This window comes from Hyperolius riggenbachi, chromosome 2 (genome assembly GCF_040937935.1).
Source record: "Hyperolius riggenbachi isolate aHypRig1 chromosome 2, aHypRig1.pri, whole genome shotgun sequence".
Classification (NCBI taxonomy): domain Eukaryota; kingdom Metazoa; phylum Chordata; class Amphibia; order Anura; family Hyperoliidae; genus Hyperolius; species Hyperolius riggenbachi.
In genome coordinates, this window is record NC_090647.1 from 424,233,944 (window position 1) to 424,247,803 (window position 13,860).

General features: G+C 40.0%; 1 protein-coding gene across 2 annotated transcripts in view; it reads right to left on the minus strand.

Annotated features, from left to right (window-relative positions):
* Positions 1 to 13,860, minus strand: part of STS (steroid sulfatase) — a 309,113-nt gene that overhangs the window by 118,349 nt on the left and 176,904 nt on the right. For both annotated transcript variants that reach the window (XM_068269911.1, XM_068269912.1), the window contains one exon: positions 12,591 to 12,750. In XM_068269911.1, coding sequence (XP_068126012.1) covers positions 12,591 to 12,750 — 160 coding nt within the window. The remainder of the gene's footprint in view (positions 1 to 12,590; positions 12,751 to 13,860) is intronic.

Genomic DNA, 13,860 nt, shown 5'->3' on the forward strand with positions numbered 1-13,860 from the left:
TGAGAGGAAGACATAGATTACAAAGTTACAAAAGTTGCTTTCAGATTTAAACAACTTTTAAATAAGTAATTGATTTATACCTGTGTTGGAAATGTTCTGCAATTTAAATGAAGCTTCGCTGCTGAATGTATCGTATTATTGAGCTATGCTTTCTGGAAATTCATTGAAGCACAGATCCCAACTGTTAAGGAGTCAGCTATATTTCTAATGATTAGTTAATCACTGTACTATTATTCAGGGATGCCATTGTGTCATAACTCAGGTAACCATGCCAAAAAGTTTCACCCAAATCCTGTAACACTTGGCAGAGAGCAATTATTGACGCACAGTGTACATTTTTTTTTGCAGCCCTACTCAGCCTTTGGCTATATTCATGTCTGGACAGCGAAGAGTGATGGTTGTCCTGGAATGAATCCTACATTATATCAGTGACTCTATGACAACTGGTGTGGAATTTGCACTAGTAGCATAGCAATAGGGGATGCAGAGGACCACACAGGGGCCTTTGGGACAGAGGGGCCCTCCGCCAATCAACCACAGTATTAGTTCTCTCTATTGGTCCTGTGCTGCTAAAATCACTTGTACAGATGTTTTGAATAGTAGTAATCATAAACAAACTGTTCCCCATCCCCTCCTTACACCTCTGATACTGTGGTTGACCTTGGCAGGTTTTGGTAGGCCGTATCAATTGTTATGTATAGGGTGCTTGGGGGGCTCCAATGTAAATCTTGCACTGGGGCCCATAGCTCCTAAGCTACACCACTGATTTGTGCCCTTTTCCACCATGCCGTGATGATATTATGTATGTCACCTTGTCAACTTCATATTGACTAGATAATTGGGGAAACAGCTGTGCCTTTGCTTTCAGAATAGGATAGATGACTTATGCAGCACTTGCCCTATCATGAAGCCACCTACCCTGATGTGATTCAAGAGGCAAAATCTAGGGTGTGATGCCAGTGACATCAATGTGCAAAAACAGCCACAAGCACAATAACCTGGCCCATCACCAGTGCCCATCCTCTTCTGAACCCTGGCTCCCCCATCACTGTACAGCATTGTCTCCCCAAAAGCTTCCAATGCATGTCATGTGCTAGACAAGTAAGTGTTCTTATGCTGCAGCTGCTCTGCATAGGTAGGTGGGGAGGAGGGACACTAAATCTGGTTGCACTTGGGGCGCAGAGATACCGGGTGCACTTTTTTTTTCTGATGCCCGGGTGAGGGGAGGTTCAAACAGATACTTTGTCTGGTGGGAGTGGGTGCCACGGAGACAGGTGGCAAAAACTTTAGAACCAGTCCTGTATTTATGAGCAGGTAGGAGGCAATTACAGCACAGTTATGGTGGCCATACATGGTACAATTTTTCATTTTTTTTTGCGATTAGATAATTTAGTTCGATTATTCTGTTAGATCGAATATAAAGATTTTTCCATCATTTCCGGGAAAAAGGGGATAATCATTCAAATTTCTTGATTGAAAAAAAAAATGTTTTCTACTTTTATTCGATTCGATCATTTAGATAAAAAAAACAGGAAAATTGAACGTTTTTATTGTATCGTGTATGGGCACCATTGGTCAATGCATCTAGTGAATCTGTGTGACTGACGGTGATAAGCAATTGGCAGTGAAAAGCAAGTTGGTGCCAACTAAAGTAATTAAGTCCATGTTCAGAAATGCCAGCCACAATAGATCAGAAAAGCAAATCCTTCTAAACCTATACAGTAACAATAGTATGGAATCTGCATTATCATTCAAATTCAGGCAGAAATATTTGTTGATACTTGTTTCTCTGTTTCCTTAATACAGACAAGTAACATACACATTAACCGCTTCCTGATGGCAGTGATTGAAATCTATGCCCTGTTTGAAGGATGTTATTCCTGCCAGGGCGTAGATTTCACCTCACTTGCGCTTCACGCTCTCACCACTCTCGTCGTTCTCTGTCGGTATGACAGCAGAGCTCCATGAGCTAGTCAGGAGCCAATTTCATTGGCTACTGATCCTGTCATCAATGTGAGCAAATATCATTGGCTTACATTGTTCACAGGGTCAGGAGCCTATGAAATTGGCTCACGACCAGCTAAAAGAGCTCTGCCGTCATAGAGACGGCAGAACGGGTGGGCTGAGGTGACGGGTGTTCGGCGGTAGCGACGACTCAGTGCGGCGTTGGTATGCAGCAGTTTTTGGTGCCAGTGGTCTGTGGTCCTTAAAGGGAACCTGAAGCGAGGAAAATTATTTAAAATAAACAATTGACGTCGCTGCAAATGAATATTACATACTTACCTCACCGTCAGTTCCTCTTAGAAGATCACCATTTTCTTCTTACAGTGCTCCCTTCCAGTTCTGACAATATTTTGTCAGAACTGAAATATACCAGTTACTGTCAGTTATATATCAGCAGCAGCTGTCAGTTACAACTGAATGTTCAAGGTAATGTCCATGTTTCCCTATGGCTCAAGTGGGCGATATTACAGTTTAACAGTGTGCTGACCAGGAAGCTGTTATGAGGTAATGGCCATTTTCAAAATGGAGGACAGAGAATTCCATTGATCACAGTGAAGAAACAGGATGCAGGAGAGTAGAAAGAGATTGAGGAGTAGACTACATTGGAGGTAAGTATGACCTGGGTATGGTTATTTTGACTTTTTATTACAATTCAGGTTCTCTTTAAGGGACCAGAGACTGCTGGTACTGAAGTGGTTAAACAATAATTTCTATGTCTGTGTTTTAACAGCTTTCATGTCAAATCTCCAAGGGGCTGATTCACACTGGCACTGGTAATTGGATCCGATTTCCATTCAAATGGATCAGTTTCCATTCCGTCCCATTATGTTGGTTCAATTCCATTTTCCCATGGTATGGTCTATGATGCATTAATAATTCTGGCTTGTATGCAACTATAATGCAAATGTATTCAGCTTGGAATTGTGCCAAATACACTTTCTGATTATTTTGACAGACCCATTCCCAAGTTTAAAATAATATTAATTAATATTAGCCTTAGCATTGAACATCTCTGTTCTGAACCTTTGTGCTACTGCAATCCGTTCAGTGCCTTTACTATGTTATGCCAGTATGAGTGGGCGCTGCTTTTAAATAGACATCATGGAATTGGAGATGCCCCTAGTGAGCAGCACTGTATACTGTGAAGGTCTGGGGCTGGAAGCAACAAGGAATGTTTCCTCATCTTATCTACAATTATTATTATTATAATTTTTTACCATCTGGCATATAATGTTAAAAACCCAGGAGGAGAAAAAATTGTATCAGGCCCCGAGGCTACAAAAGTACATATACCAGCCAAAATATCACAATTTAGTTTTGGGTTTTACACTTATAACAGAGCTCTACCATCTGTGATAGCAATCTTTTTAGTTCAACAATTGAAAAAAAATAAGGTCATGACGATACTGTGCCCTTAAATCAGTGTCCTATAATTAGTGTCTCTTGTTCCCTCTCCATAATAATGAATTTCCCTTAGTATTTAGTGTCTCCCATGGCCTCTCTCCTGTTGTTAATGTCGCTATCATTAGTATTCCTATGTGCCCCCACCAGTTTTTTCCCTGGCTTGGCATGTTTACCCCGCAGGTTTTGGTTTTGCGAATGGACCCCTACCCAAAACTAAGGTAACACTTTTGTGCCCCGTCTTTTAACACAATTGTGTTCTGTACCTTGCAAATCTGCTGGAAGACATTTTACATACTTCCACTCAATATTTTTAGTAGCTTAGATGTAAAATTTGACATGAACACTAGTCTAACATTTCCGATCAATAGTGTAATCAAAATATTGATTGGAATTGCCCATTTATTGGTCGATCAATGATTGGGGGAGTGTAGAGTAGTAGTACACAGGCATTGTGTGAATGCCTATCTACTTTATTAGGCAGTACAAAGCTAGCAATTTTAGCAGTGCAATCAATTTAATGAAGATCCCTGTAAGGACCTAGGTCCTGACATCACACCGTGGAAAGGGGTTTGACTACAATATCAGCCATACTGACAACCTCCAACCCCTAACACCCCCCCCCCCCCCCCCCCCCCGATGATCTATTGGATAAAAGGTAAAGATCATTCCTAAGAAAAGGGGAATTAGCTACTAATTCTTTAATCTCCAATCCTTGTCATATGCAATTTATTATCCTTAAAGTGTGTAATCATACATTTATTTACATTAGATCTTTGTTTGCCATGTAATAAAAACCATGGATGGTCTGTTAACATAATTTTCCCTACACTGTTTTGCAAGGCAAAGTTTTCAGTTTTCACAAAAACTGGTAAGGTATTTTTAATATCATCTCTAGTATCATTATTCTGCAAATTAAAATGGAAATCCCCCTAAAAACATTTTGTGGGACACTAGTTTCAACTTTAGAGCAATCAGAGTATGAATAATGGATCACAACTCTTTGGACATGCTCTGTAAGCCTTTTTTTTCTAACAATTTGCATACTATATTTTCTAAACCAACAGACCGTACCTTGTACATTAAGAATCTGTGCTGAGCTGTGTCAAAATCCTTTTGTAAAGTCCACAAGTACGACCTTTACAGCTACCCCTCTGTCTAAATATCTGTGTCATTTCCATAAAAAGCAAGGAGGTTTGTTTAACTGCATTAGTCTTCTCTAAATTTATACAGACTATTACTTACTTAATTGCAATATTTTTTAACTCGCCTTCTCTCTCTGCTCTCCTAACACCCCCTTTTTTAACATTTTTTTTAACCACAAGAGTTAAACTTAAAGGTTTGTAATTACTGCCTGCAGACCTTAGTAAATTGGTACCACATTAGTGTTACTCTAGTTAATTGGCACCATGCTAGTCTGTAAAGAGTATACACAATGGCTTAGAAATGACTACGCTGAGGCCTGTAGCCATTTTGCAGACTAGGTACAGTAGACAAATGGGAATTGATTCACTACTAAAATTGTAAGTGCAGCAGTTGGTTGTAAATGTTATTACAACACATTGCATGGAGTTTTATACACGATGCACAAAAGCACCATTATGTATTTTAGTATATGCTAATCAATGTATTATGTTATGGGTTAACTAGTTAGGTGTAAACACTTTCATAATCTTAGTTACATGGGTGTGTAACTTTGAATTAGTTAATATAAAAATATGTACTAACCAAAACAGACACTCTAGAATGCCCCCAACTGGCTGAAATAGCAGACATAAGTTGACAAGTGCAACACAGAATAAATGTAAGACATTTTTTTATAACTTAATAGGCTGTGTGGTTGCAAAAGATAAGCAAACAAAGTTGTGCACTTAAAAAAATGCCAAAAATAATTTGATGCGACAAGTCTCACACCAAGGAAGGCTTAGTTCACATTATAAATTGCAAGCACTGAGCTCTTTTGTGAGCACTTTTTGAAGCTATTTTACCAGCGTTTTTTGATCGATTTGCGATTTTTGTAAGCGCTTTTGTTTTGCGAATTTGAGGTTGTTTTTGTTTTCAATCAGGAAGTGAACTCTTTGACCTGCAACTGAATATCTTTAATGTAATTTAAAATAAAAAGTGCTCACAAAATCGCTTTTCCAAGCCCTTTTAAAGCTATTTGCGATTTTCCTATACCTTCCATTGAAGTGCAAACGCTCAGAAAATGGTGCAGGAGCCGCGTTTGCGATTGGAAAGAAAACTCAATGCTTATGTGAGAACACTCACATTGGAATTCATTACACAAGCGCTTTTAAAAACACTAGTGCTTAAAAAAAAGCTCAAAGTGCTCATAGTGTGAACAAGCCTAAAATGTTTTTCAAGTACATGGATGCCATGTTGTGTGATTTTGGAATAAAATATAATGAACACCTCTTTTAATTGTCACTTGACTTTTAAAACTTGACAATGTTTATGGGATCTAAGATATACTATAGACCTTTTCTGGAGTTTGCATACTTATATAATTGATCATAATTCAAGTTATTTGGAGAGTACTATAAACCCTTTGGGCCTATGATTAGGTACACACCAGACTTATAGATTTGGCCAAAAAGTACCCATTGCAACCAGTGATAAAGAGCTCTGGAAGTCAGACTCCCACTGCTGATGATCACAGGACTCTGAAGAGGGAAGGGATCACACTGCAGGTTTTTTTTGTTTTGTTTTGTTTTAGTTTTGTCTGTTTTTTTTTTAAAGAAAGAAGAGCGTAAAGGACAGAGAGAGAGGGGGTAAATATATAAAGTGGGTACAATAAAAAAGGATAGTGGAAAATAAAACCCTTTGTAAATTGAGCTAATCTAATATAGGCCCAATTATATTTTGGGGTTAATAGTCACTGTCTACAGTAAAGATGAAACCAATAATGATTAGACACTGTTGTGGGGTGATGGAAGAGGAGTTTAGCTATATGCTAGACTTCAAGGTCAACACCTGCCTGTTCTGGTCCAAACCCTTGGAGAGCATGGTCTACACATTTGCATGTAATAGTTGTTGCTAAATGGAACTAGACTGAACTAGACACCCAGTTTATTCGTCATAGGTTAAATAGTAATAAGATTCTTCAATTAAAATGTTACCCACATGTTTACCTAAAATAGGACCATTATAGCACAACAACACTCACAGAAGACTAACCAATCTGTAATTGAATCTAAGTTACCAAGAAACAGAAATGTGAATTAAGATTAAATAACAAAAACAAAGGTGATGTGTGCAGATCTCAACTAGGTCTTCAAGCCACACCTTAGTAGTGGAGGTCAAAATAAGATGATTTACTAAGCAATTCAAATAACATTAATTGGTGTACTGTTTGTGATAAACAACATACTTAGCACTAATATATTTCACTTTACAGTCAGGGCCGGATTTGCGCACAGGCCACCTAGGCTTGTGCCTAGGGTGGGGCGGGGCTTGGGGCGGGTTATCCCACCGGTTATTGCAGAGTCGGCAGCTTACTACAGTTACGTGTCCCCGCAGCACGGTCTGTCTTTCCGTCTTCAGGTTATACATGTCGGCTGTTATCTGGCTCCACCCCTCCGCTCGGCATTATGGGGGGACTGGAAGCAGAGAGGAGATGGATCGCTGTAGAACAAGAAGAAGGGAGACAGCCTTGCAGGGAGGAGTAACTATGCCTAACTGCAGGCAGATGAGAGGGCGCATGGGTGCCAGATATGTGTAGAAAGCACATACTGGCAGTAAAGTACAGAATACTTCGGGCTGACTGTGAAATGTAAACAGGAAACCCGTTGGTTCGAAAGCACAGTAACTTTGCAGACAGCGTGTGCTGGAACTGCACGCACTGTGATAGCCGTGACAATCCTCCCGCACTCTCTTCTTCCTACACAAGGCTGAACTTAACTTTTCTCCCTGAATTTATGAGGACAGTGTTAGAGGAGAGAGAAGGGCACATTGGGGAATGCAGGCTTTATCTTTCATTGTGAGGAATTGTTAAGACCCCAAACTATGCTGAATAATATACAGGTGTGTGAAACATGTTTAAAGCATATAGACTGCAACGTGGGTAATGTGTGCAAATTCATTAAACACTCTGTATTACTATTCACTATTACATTTGTACATTACATACTAAGATCATGCTGTCTGTTTTCTCTCATTTTCTATGCTTATTCTGACCACCCCCTCTCTCCCACCCTCACTTTCTGTCTCTCTGACTACCCTCTCTTTCTCTGCCCACTTTTCCTCTCTTGCTTTCTCTACCCACCTTTCCTGGATTTATTTTTGCTTCCTTTCCATACCAAGAGCAAAGTGTACCTGAGAAACAGAAGAAAAAAACAAACAGAAGAAAAAAACAATATACATACCTGGTGCTTCCTCCAGCCCCTTCCACGCCGATTGCTCCATCGCCGTCCTCTTCTGCCTCCTGGATCGTCCAGAACTGGCCCCATAAAGTGCGCCAGTCAACGCAGGTGCAGTCCAGCCACGCGCAGGCACAGAACACTCCCGGCCACGTGCACGTGCTTGCAGCCAGGTCATGTATGTGTGTATGTGCAGTATGCCCCAGACCAAAAGATTTTGCAGGGCCAATTCCAGATCTTCCAGGAGGGCAGTGAGGGAGCAACCGGCATGGAGGGGGCTGGAGGAATGTCTTCTCCACTGCCCATTTCAACTTTAGTTTAAGTTGGCACACTACAAGGTAGCTAGTAGCATTTTGCACTACTATGTATTTATATATATCACTGACATTTTCTGCAGCACTTTACAGAGTACATAGTCATGTCATTGACTGTCCTCAGAGGAGCTCACAATCTAATACTACCATAGTCATAGTCTAATGTACTACCATATTATTAATATGTATTTATATAGCACTGCCATCTTCTGCAGCACATTACAGAGTACATAGTTATGTCACTGACTGTCCTCAGAGGAGCTCACAATGTAATTTTTACCATAATCATAGACTAATATCCTACTATATTATTATTATTTATTTATATAGCACTGACATCTAACAGCACTTTACAGAGTACATAGCCATGTCACTGACTGTCCTTAGAGGAGCTAACAATGCAATTCCTACCATAGTCATAGTCTAATGACCTACCATATTATTATTTATTATTATTATTATTATTATTATTATTATTATTATTATTATTATTATTATTATTATTATTATTATTATTATTATTAATTTATATAGCACTGACATCTTCTGCAGCACTTTACAGAGTACATAGTCATGTCACTGACTGTCCTAAGAGGAGCTCACAATCTAATCCTGCCAGATCAATGTCTAATGCCAGGAATTCATGGTGCAGTTCCACGGCTCGATCGAGCCATTAGATGGCTCGATTGATCATTTCCGACGAGTCCGATCACCCGCCGGAGCGTTTCCGCGCTCGATACCGCGAGCGGGACAATAGAAAAAGATAAGGAAAACAAGCAGAAGATAAGAGAATCGCCCGCGAGGACGAGCAGGAATCGATCCGGCCGCATAATTGAGCCACGGAAACGTCCTGTGTATTTCCGGCATAAGACCAATTGTTTTGGAGAATTAATTAACTTAGTCTGTTTTGGGGATATAGGGGGAAAATATAATTACCACACCCTGCTACATTACTAGCACATGTGCAGGCTTCATTTAGACTCAGGAGGGCAGTTGATGAAAGCGGGCCTTGGGCACTGGAAAGCACAAATCCGGCCCTGTTTACAGTGCTGTACAGTTCATAGTCATGCCACTGACTGTCCCTCAGAAAGGCTCACAATCTAATGCCTACCATAGTCATCATCTTATCTCCCAATCACAGTCTGATGATCATATTTTGAGAAACCAGTTGACTTACCAATATGTTCTTGTGTTGGTAGGAAACTGGAGTGCCTAAAGAATTCCTCCAGAAACATTGCCTTGCAACATCAAACGTAACCCTGAGATCTGATGTTACAAGGCAAGCATGTTATTCACTCTGCTGGCATGCTGTTCAAATTATGCAAATACATTAATTTATGCACTGAATTTACCATTGCTTTGCTGACAAACATGCAAAGTACAGACTTGTAGGAATTGCATAAGCAAATAAAGTGTTGCTCCATGTTTGCAAGGATTGTTTAGATTGCTTGTTACACACAGTGGCAGAGTGAGTGCCTATAGATGGCTGTGATGTATTCAGTAGGACAGATTGAAACATATAATTTGACTGTACGTTTAGTTTAAAGAGGCAGTGTAACAACGTATGGTAGAAAGCAGTAAATTCTTCAGGATACCCACTTTTACAATAATCTTCCTGGTTTCAGCATCAGAAACACTTCCTATATCCATATATTGCTGTATATTAGTATTTAACCCTGCCCCCTAGTGATGCTTAGCCTAGGCTGTTTATTATGCAGAATTCTACTACACAGAGCATTGTAGGAGAGCAGGTATATTTTTATCACTGGCTTTAGATCTATTGGTAAAAAAAATATCCACAGAGATCCCCTGACAGAAAGACTACCTGTAAAACACTTCAGAATGTCAATCAGGGTGAGGGAAGACAATAAAATGGACAAGCATGACTAAATAATTTATAAACAAATATTATTTTAAAAAAATAAGTAATCCTATTCATTACATTAATTTTTTTTACTACAGTTCCTCTTTAAAAGGAAACTGAATTGTTAAAACACACACACACACGCACGCACGCACACACACACACACACACACACACACACTTTATTATTTTCAAATATTTAGCATATAGTGACACTACAGAAAATTTTATTAAAAATGCATGTTAGGCTGGGTGCACACATAACATAACGTGAAAGGCTGCATTTTATGTTAATGTTGTGTGCATTTTTTGTGCAATTTTACTGTGTTTTTGGTGCGTTTGTGATGCGTTTTTCAAGCATTTAGCATGCGTTTTATATATACAAGGCCAAATTTGTAAAATTTGTAGAATATTTGTCCGCCAGAACTTTTTCTTATGGAAATTGTAAATAACTTTAAAAATAGATTGGATATTTTTCAAAAACAATCCTTTTACATTTTTTATATTATTTTCATCTGTTTTTGTGATTTCTTTTTATTAAGACTATGCATACTTCACCGTTAAGTGGGTAACCACTTCATAACCACCCATAGCAAAATCTACTGACCTTATATGACAACTGACACCTTTTGCAATAAATGAGGAGGAGCCATGCTGATTGGCTCGTGATCATCTGATGCCTAAGATTACATAATTATGCATAGAAAACATATGGCATAATCTATTTCTGAGTGATTATTTCATTTCATCAAAAGAAAGCCCTATTTGAGAAGACACATGCACATTTATGGTCTGCTGGAGGTCATTTTGCAGGCCTCTGACAGCGGTGCTGCTGCTGGGTTGTTGCCCTCCTATGACCTCCTCTAAGTCTCCTGATGTACTGGCCTGTCTCCTAGTATCACCTCCATGCACTGGACACTATGCTGACAGACTATAAGGAATGTATCTGAATCCGCCGGGACCCAGACTGAGTCTACTACTTCTGGGTCTCGCCGCTTGTTCCCTGCTGATGACGCTGCCGATGGCTCACAGGCCGCACTTCCTCATAGGCGGAGGGCACGTTCCCAGTACGGCCTCCACAAAGGTAAACAGCGATCAGCTGACAGAGCGATGTCAGCTGATTATACAGCTGACACCTAGGCAGGGCCTAGCAGTGTGATTGGTTGTGTGGAGTGGGGCCGGCCACTGATTGGATGTTGGTCTGTATTTAAACCTGCAGAGTGCTCCCAGTCATCGCTCGTGATAAGCATAGCTTTGGCTAGTTGCTGGGTGTGCACTCTGATCGTGACTGATATTCTGGACTTTTTACCTCGGCTTGTATTTGACGACTCTGTTGTGTTTAACTTCTGCTTGATTCTTGGATAACCCTTTGCCTGCCACCTGGACCGACCTCTGCTAGTTACTGGGCATTCCATGCTTGCTGCCTGGACAGACCTCTGCTAAGTTACTGAATATTCCTTGCTTGCCACCTGGACTGACTTTGGACTGCTTTCTTTCCTTATCAGTCAACAAACAGTGAGCATATACTCTCATATAACTTGTCATATATCATCTAGGACTTCTGCTACCTGTTGCATACCTTTGCATGCAGACTAAAATGAACTGTGTTATACTTGCATCAATTATCACCTGTTGCTCTACTGCATGCAAGTCTGCTTGAACTGTTTTATAACTCTGATTAAATTACTGTTGCTGTTGAATAGTTTTGCATGAAGATTATTATACCTGGATTACTTTACCTGAACTGTGTATGTGATACTGCTGAACTGTGTTACTAGCCTCAGTAGTAGCTCTTGGTGGTATATCTTCCTTCTACGTCAGCTTGTATGCCCTGCTTGCCTAAGTCCTAATTATGGCTAGCTAGTGGTATGCCAGGTAGGGACAGTGTAGGTGTCAGTTAGTGGTGTGCCAGGCAGGGATAGATAGGTGAAGAGCGAGACCCATACCCTGGAACATACAAGCTGACTCCTAGAATTATACCCCCAAGCCTTACACAGACACAGCAAACCTTCTTGCCACAGCTCACATTGATGTGCCAGCCTGGATGAGCTGCACTACCTGAGCCACTTGTGTGGGTTGTAGACTCTGTGTCATGCTACCAATAGAGTGAAAGCACCACCAGCATTCAAAAGTGACCAAAACTTTAGCCAGAAAGCATAGGAACTGAGAAGTGGTCTGATGGCCACTCATTTTTCTTTACTTAGCTGCTTTTTTCTTGCCATAATACAAATTCTAACAGTCTATTCAGTAGACTATCAGCTGTGTATCCACCTGACTTCTACACAACGCAACTGATGGTCCAACCCCATTTATAAGGCATGCAATCCCACTTATTAAACTTGACAGGGCACACCTGTGAAGTGAAAACCATTTCAGGTGACTACCTCTTGAAGCTCATCAAGAGAATGCCAAGAGTGTGCAAAGCAGTAATCAAAGCAAAAGATGGCTACTTTGAAGAACCTAGGATCTGACATATTTTCTGTTGATTCACACTTTTTGGTTATGTACTATACCTTCACATGTGGTAATTCATAGTTTGGATGCCTTCAGTGTGAATCTACAATGTTCATAGTCATGGAAATAAAGAAAACTCTTTGAATGAGAAGGTGTGTCCAAACTTTTGGTCTGTACTGTACATAGAATACATACCTGTCTTGGGGAATAGTTGATCCAGAAAGATGAACAACTGTGGGGAAAATATCCATGTTACTTGTGGGATCGTTAATCACACTTCCCGGTTCTATAACTCCGGGCCATAGTACAAGACCTGGTACTCGAATTCCACCTTCCCAGCAAGTAGCTTTTCCAGCTGGAATACAATATTTATAAATAATGTATAAGCATAAGTTTAAAATTTAACTATGAACATTAATTTACTGGCAATTTTATCTGTTCTATAGCCTGAACTGTTGACAATGAATTAGCCGAATTATTCCTACTACCGGTACTTGAAAAAGTGCAAATAGCAGTGATAATGACTAATAATTTTTTTTATTTTTTTGGTAGTCAGATAAATAGCTGGTTTCTGATAATTTACACATAATTCATAACTGTCCTATGTAGTGTCTGTCTAAAAAAACGAACACTTGAAATTTCTACTTTTATTGCATGAAGTACACTAAAATTAGAATTTGTCATGCACTGCTTACAATGCATAGTCAGCTCCATAATTAGTCATTAATGCTCAGGGAAGCAAAGTGTTCATAAAACAAAAAAAAAAATCTACCCATCTATGTATAAAAAAACTGTAGAAATTGGGGTTGTTCAAAAGCTATATACAGCTTTTGAACAACCCCAATTTCTCCAGTTTTTTTTTTATTGTTATTCAAGCAGTTAAAGTCCAATGAATAGCTTGTAAGGGTACACAGATAAGTGCTGAACTGCAGAGGTTAAAAATGGGTACGGCTACCCAAACCTGGGGAAAAATTACATTTCTGAATTATACAAAATGGGTTTACTACTTTTAGTCATAAAGCAGCATCTTAACACTTAATAATGTAGATCTTTCCTACAGAGAAATCTTGAAGAAAGTCCAGGCATCAGTGAGTACGGTCTCCATAACCAACAATAGGCCTTTAGAAACTGGGGCAACCTGTAACAGGAAAAGGGCTGGTAGACCTCCGTTTGTGAGAGTCAACAGATTGATAGGCAGCTCACAGGAACATAACAAAGTGAACCTGAGATGAAAGACATCTCAGGTTCTATACTTACCTGGGGCTTCCTTAAGCCCCCTTGAGGCTGCTCAGTCACTCGCGGTCTCTTAGGGTGGCTCCTTTGACCTTTTATACTGCCATACATCCTGGGCAAGTTGCGCTTTATTGCGGATGCATGGCCCAGCCAGTACTAATGTGTAGACGTAGAATGCTCCCAGGGATGGAAGCGTGACGGGGACGCGCCTGGCTGGGCCACACATGTGTGA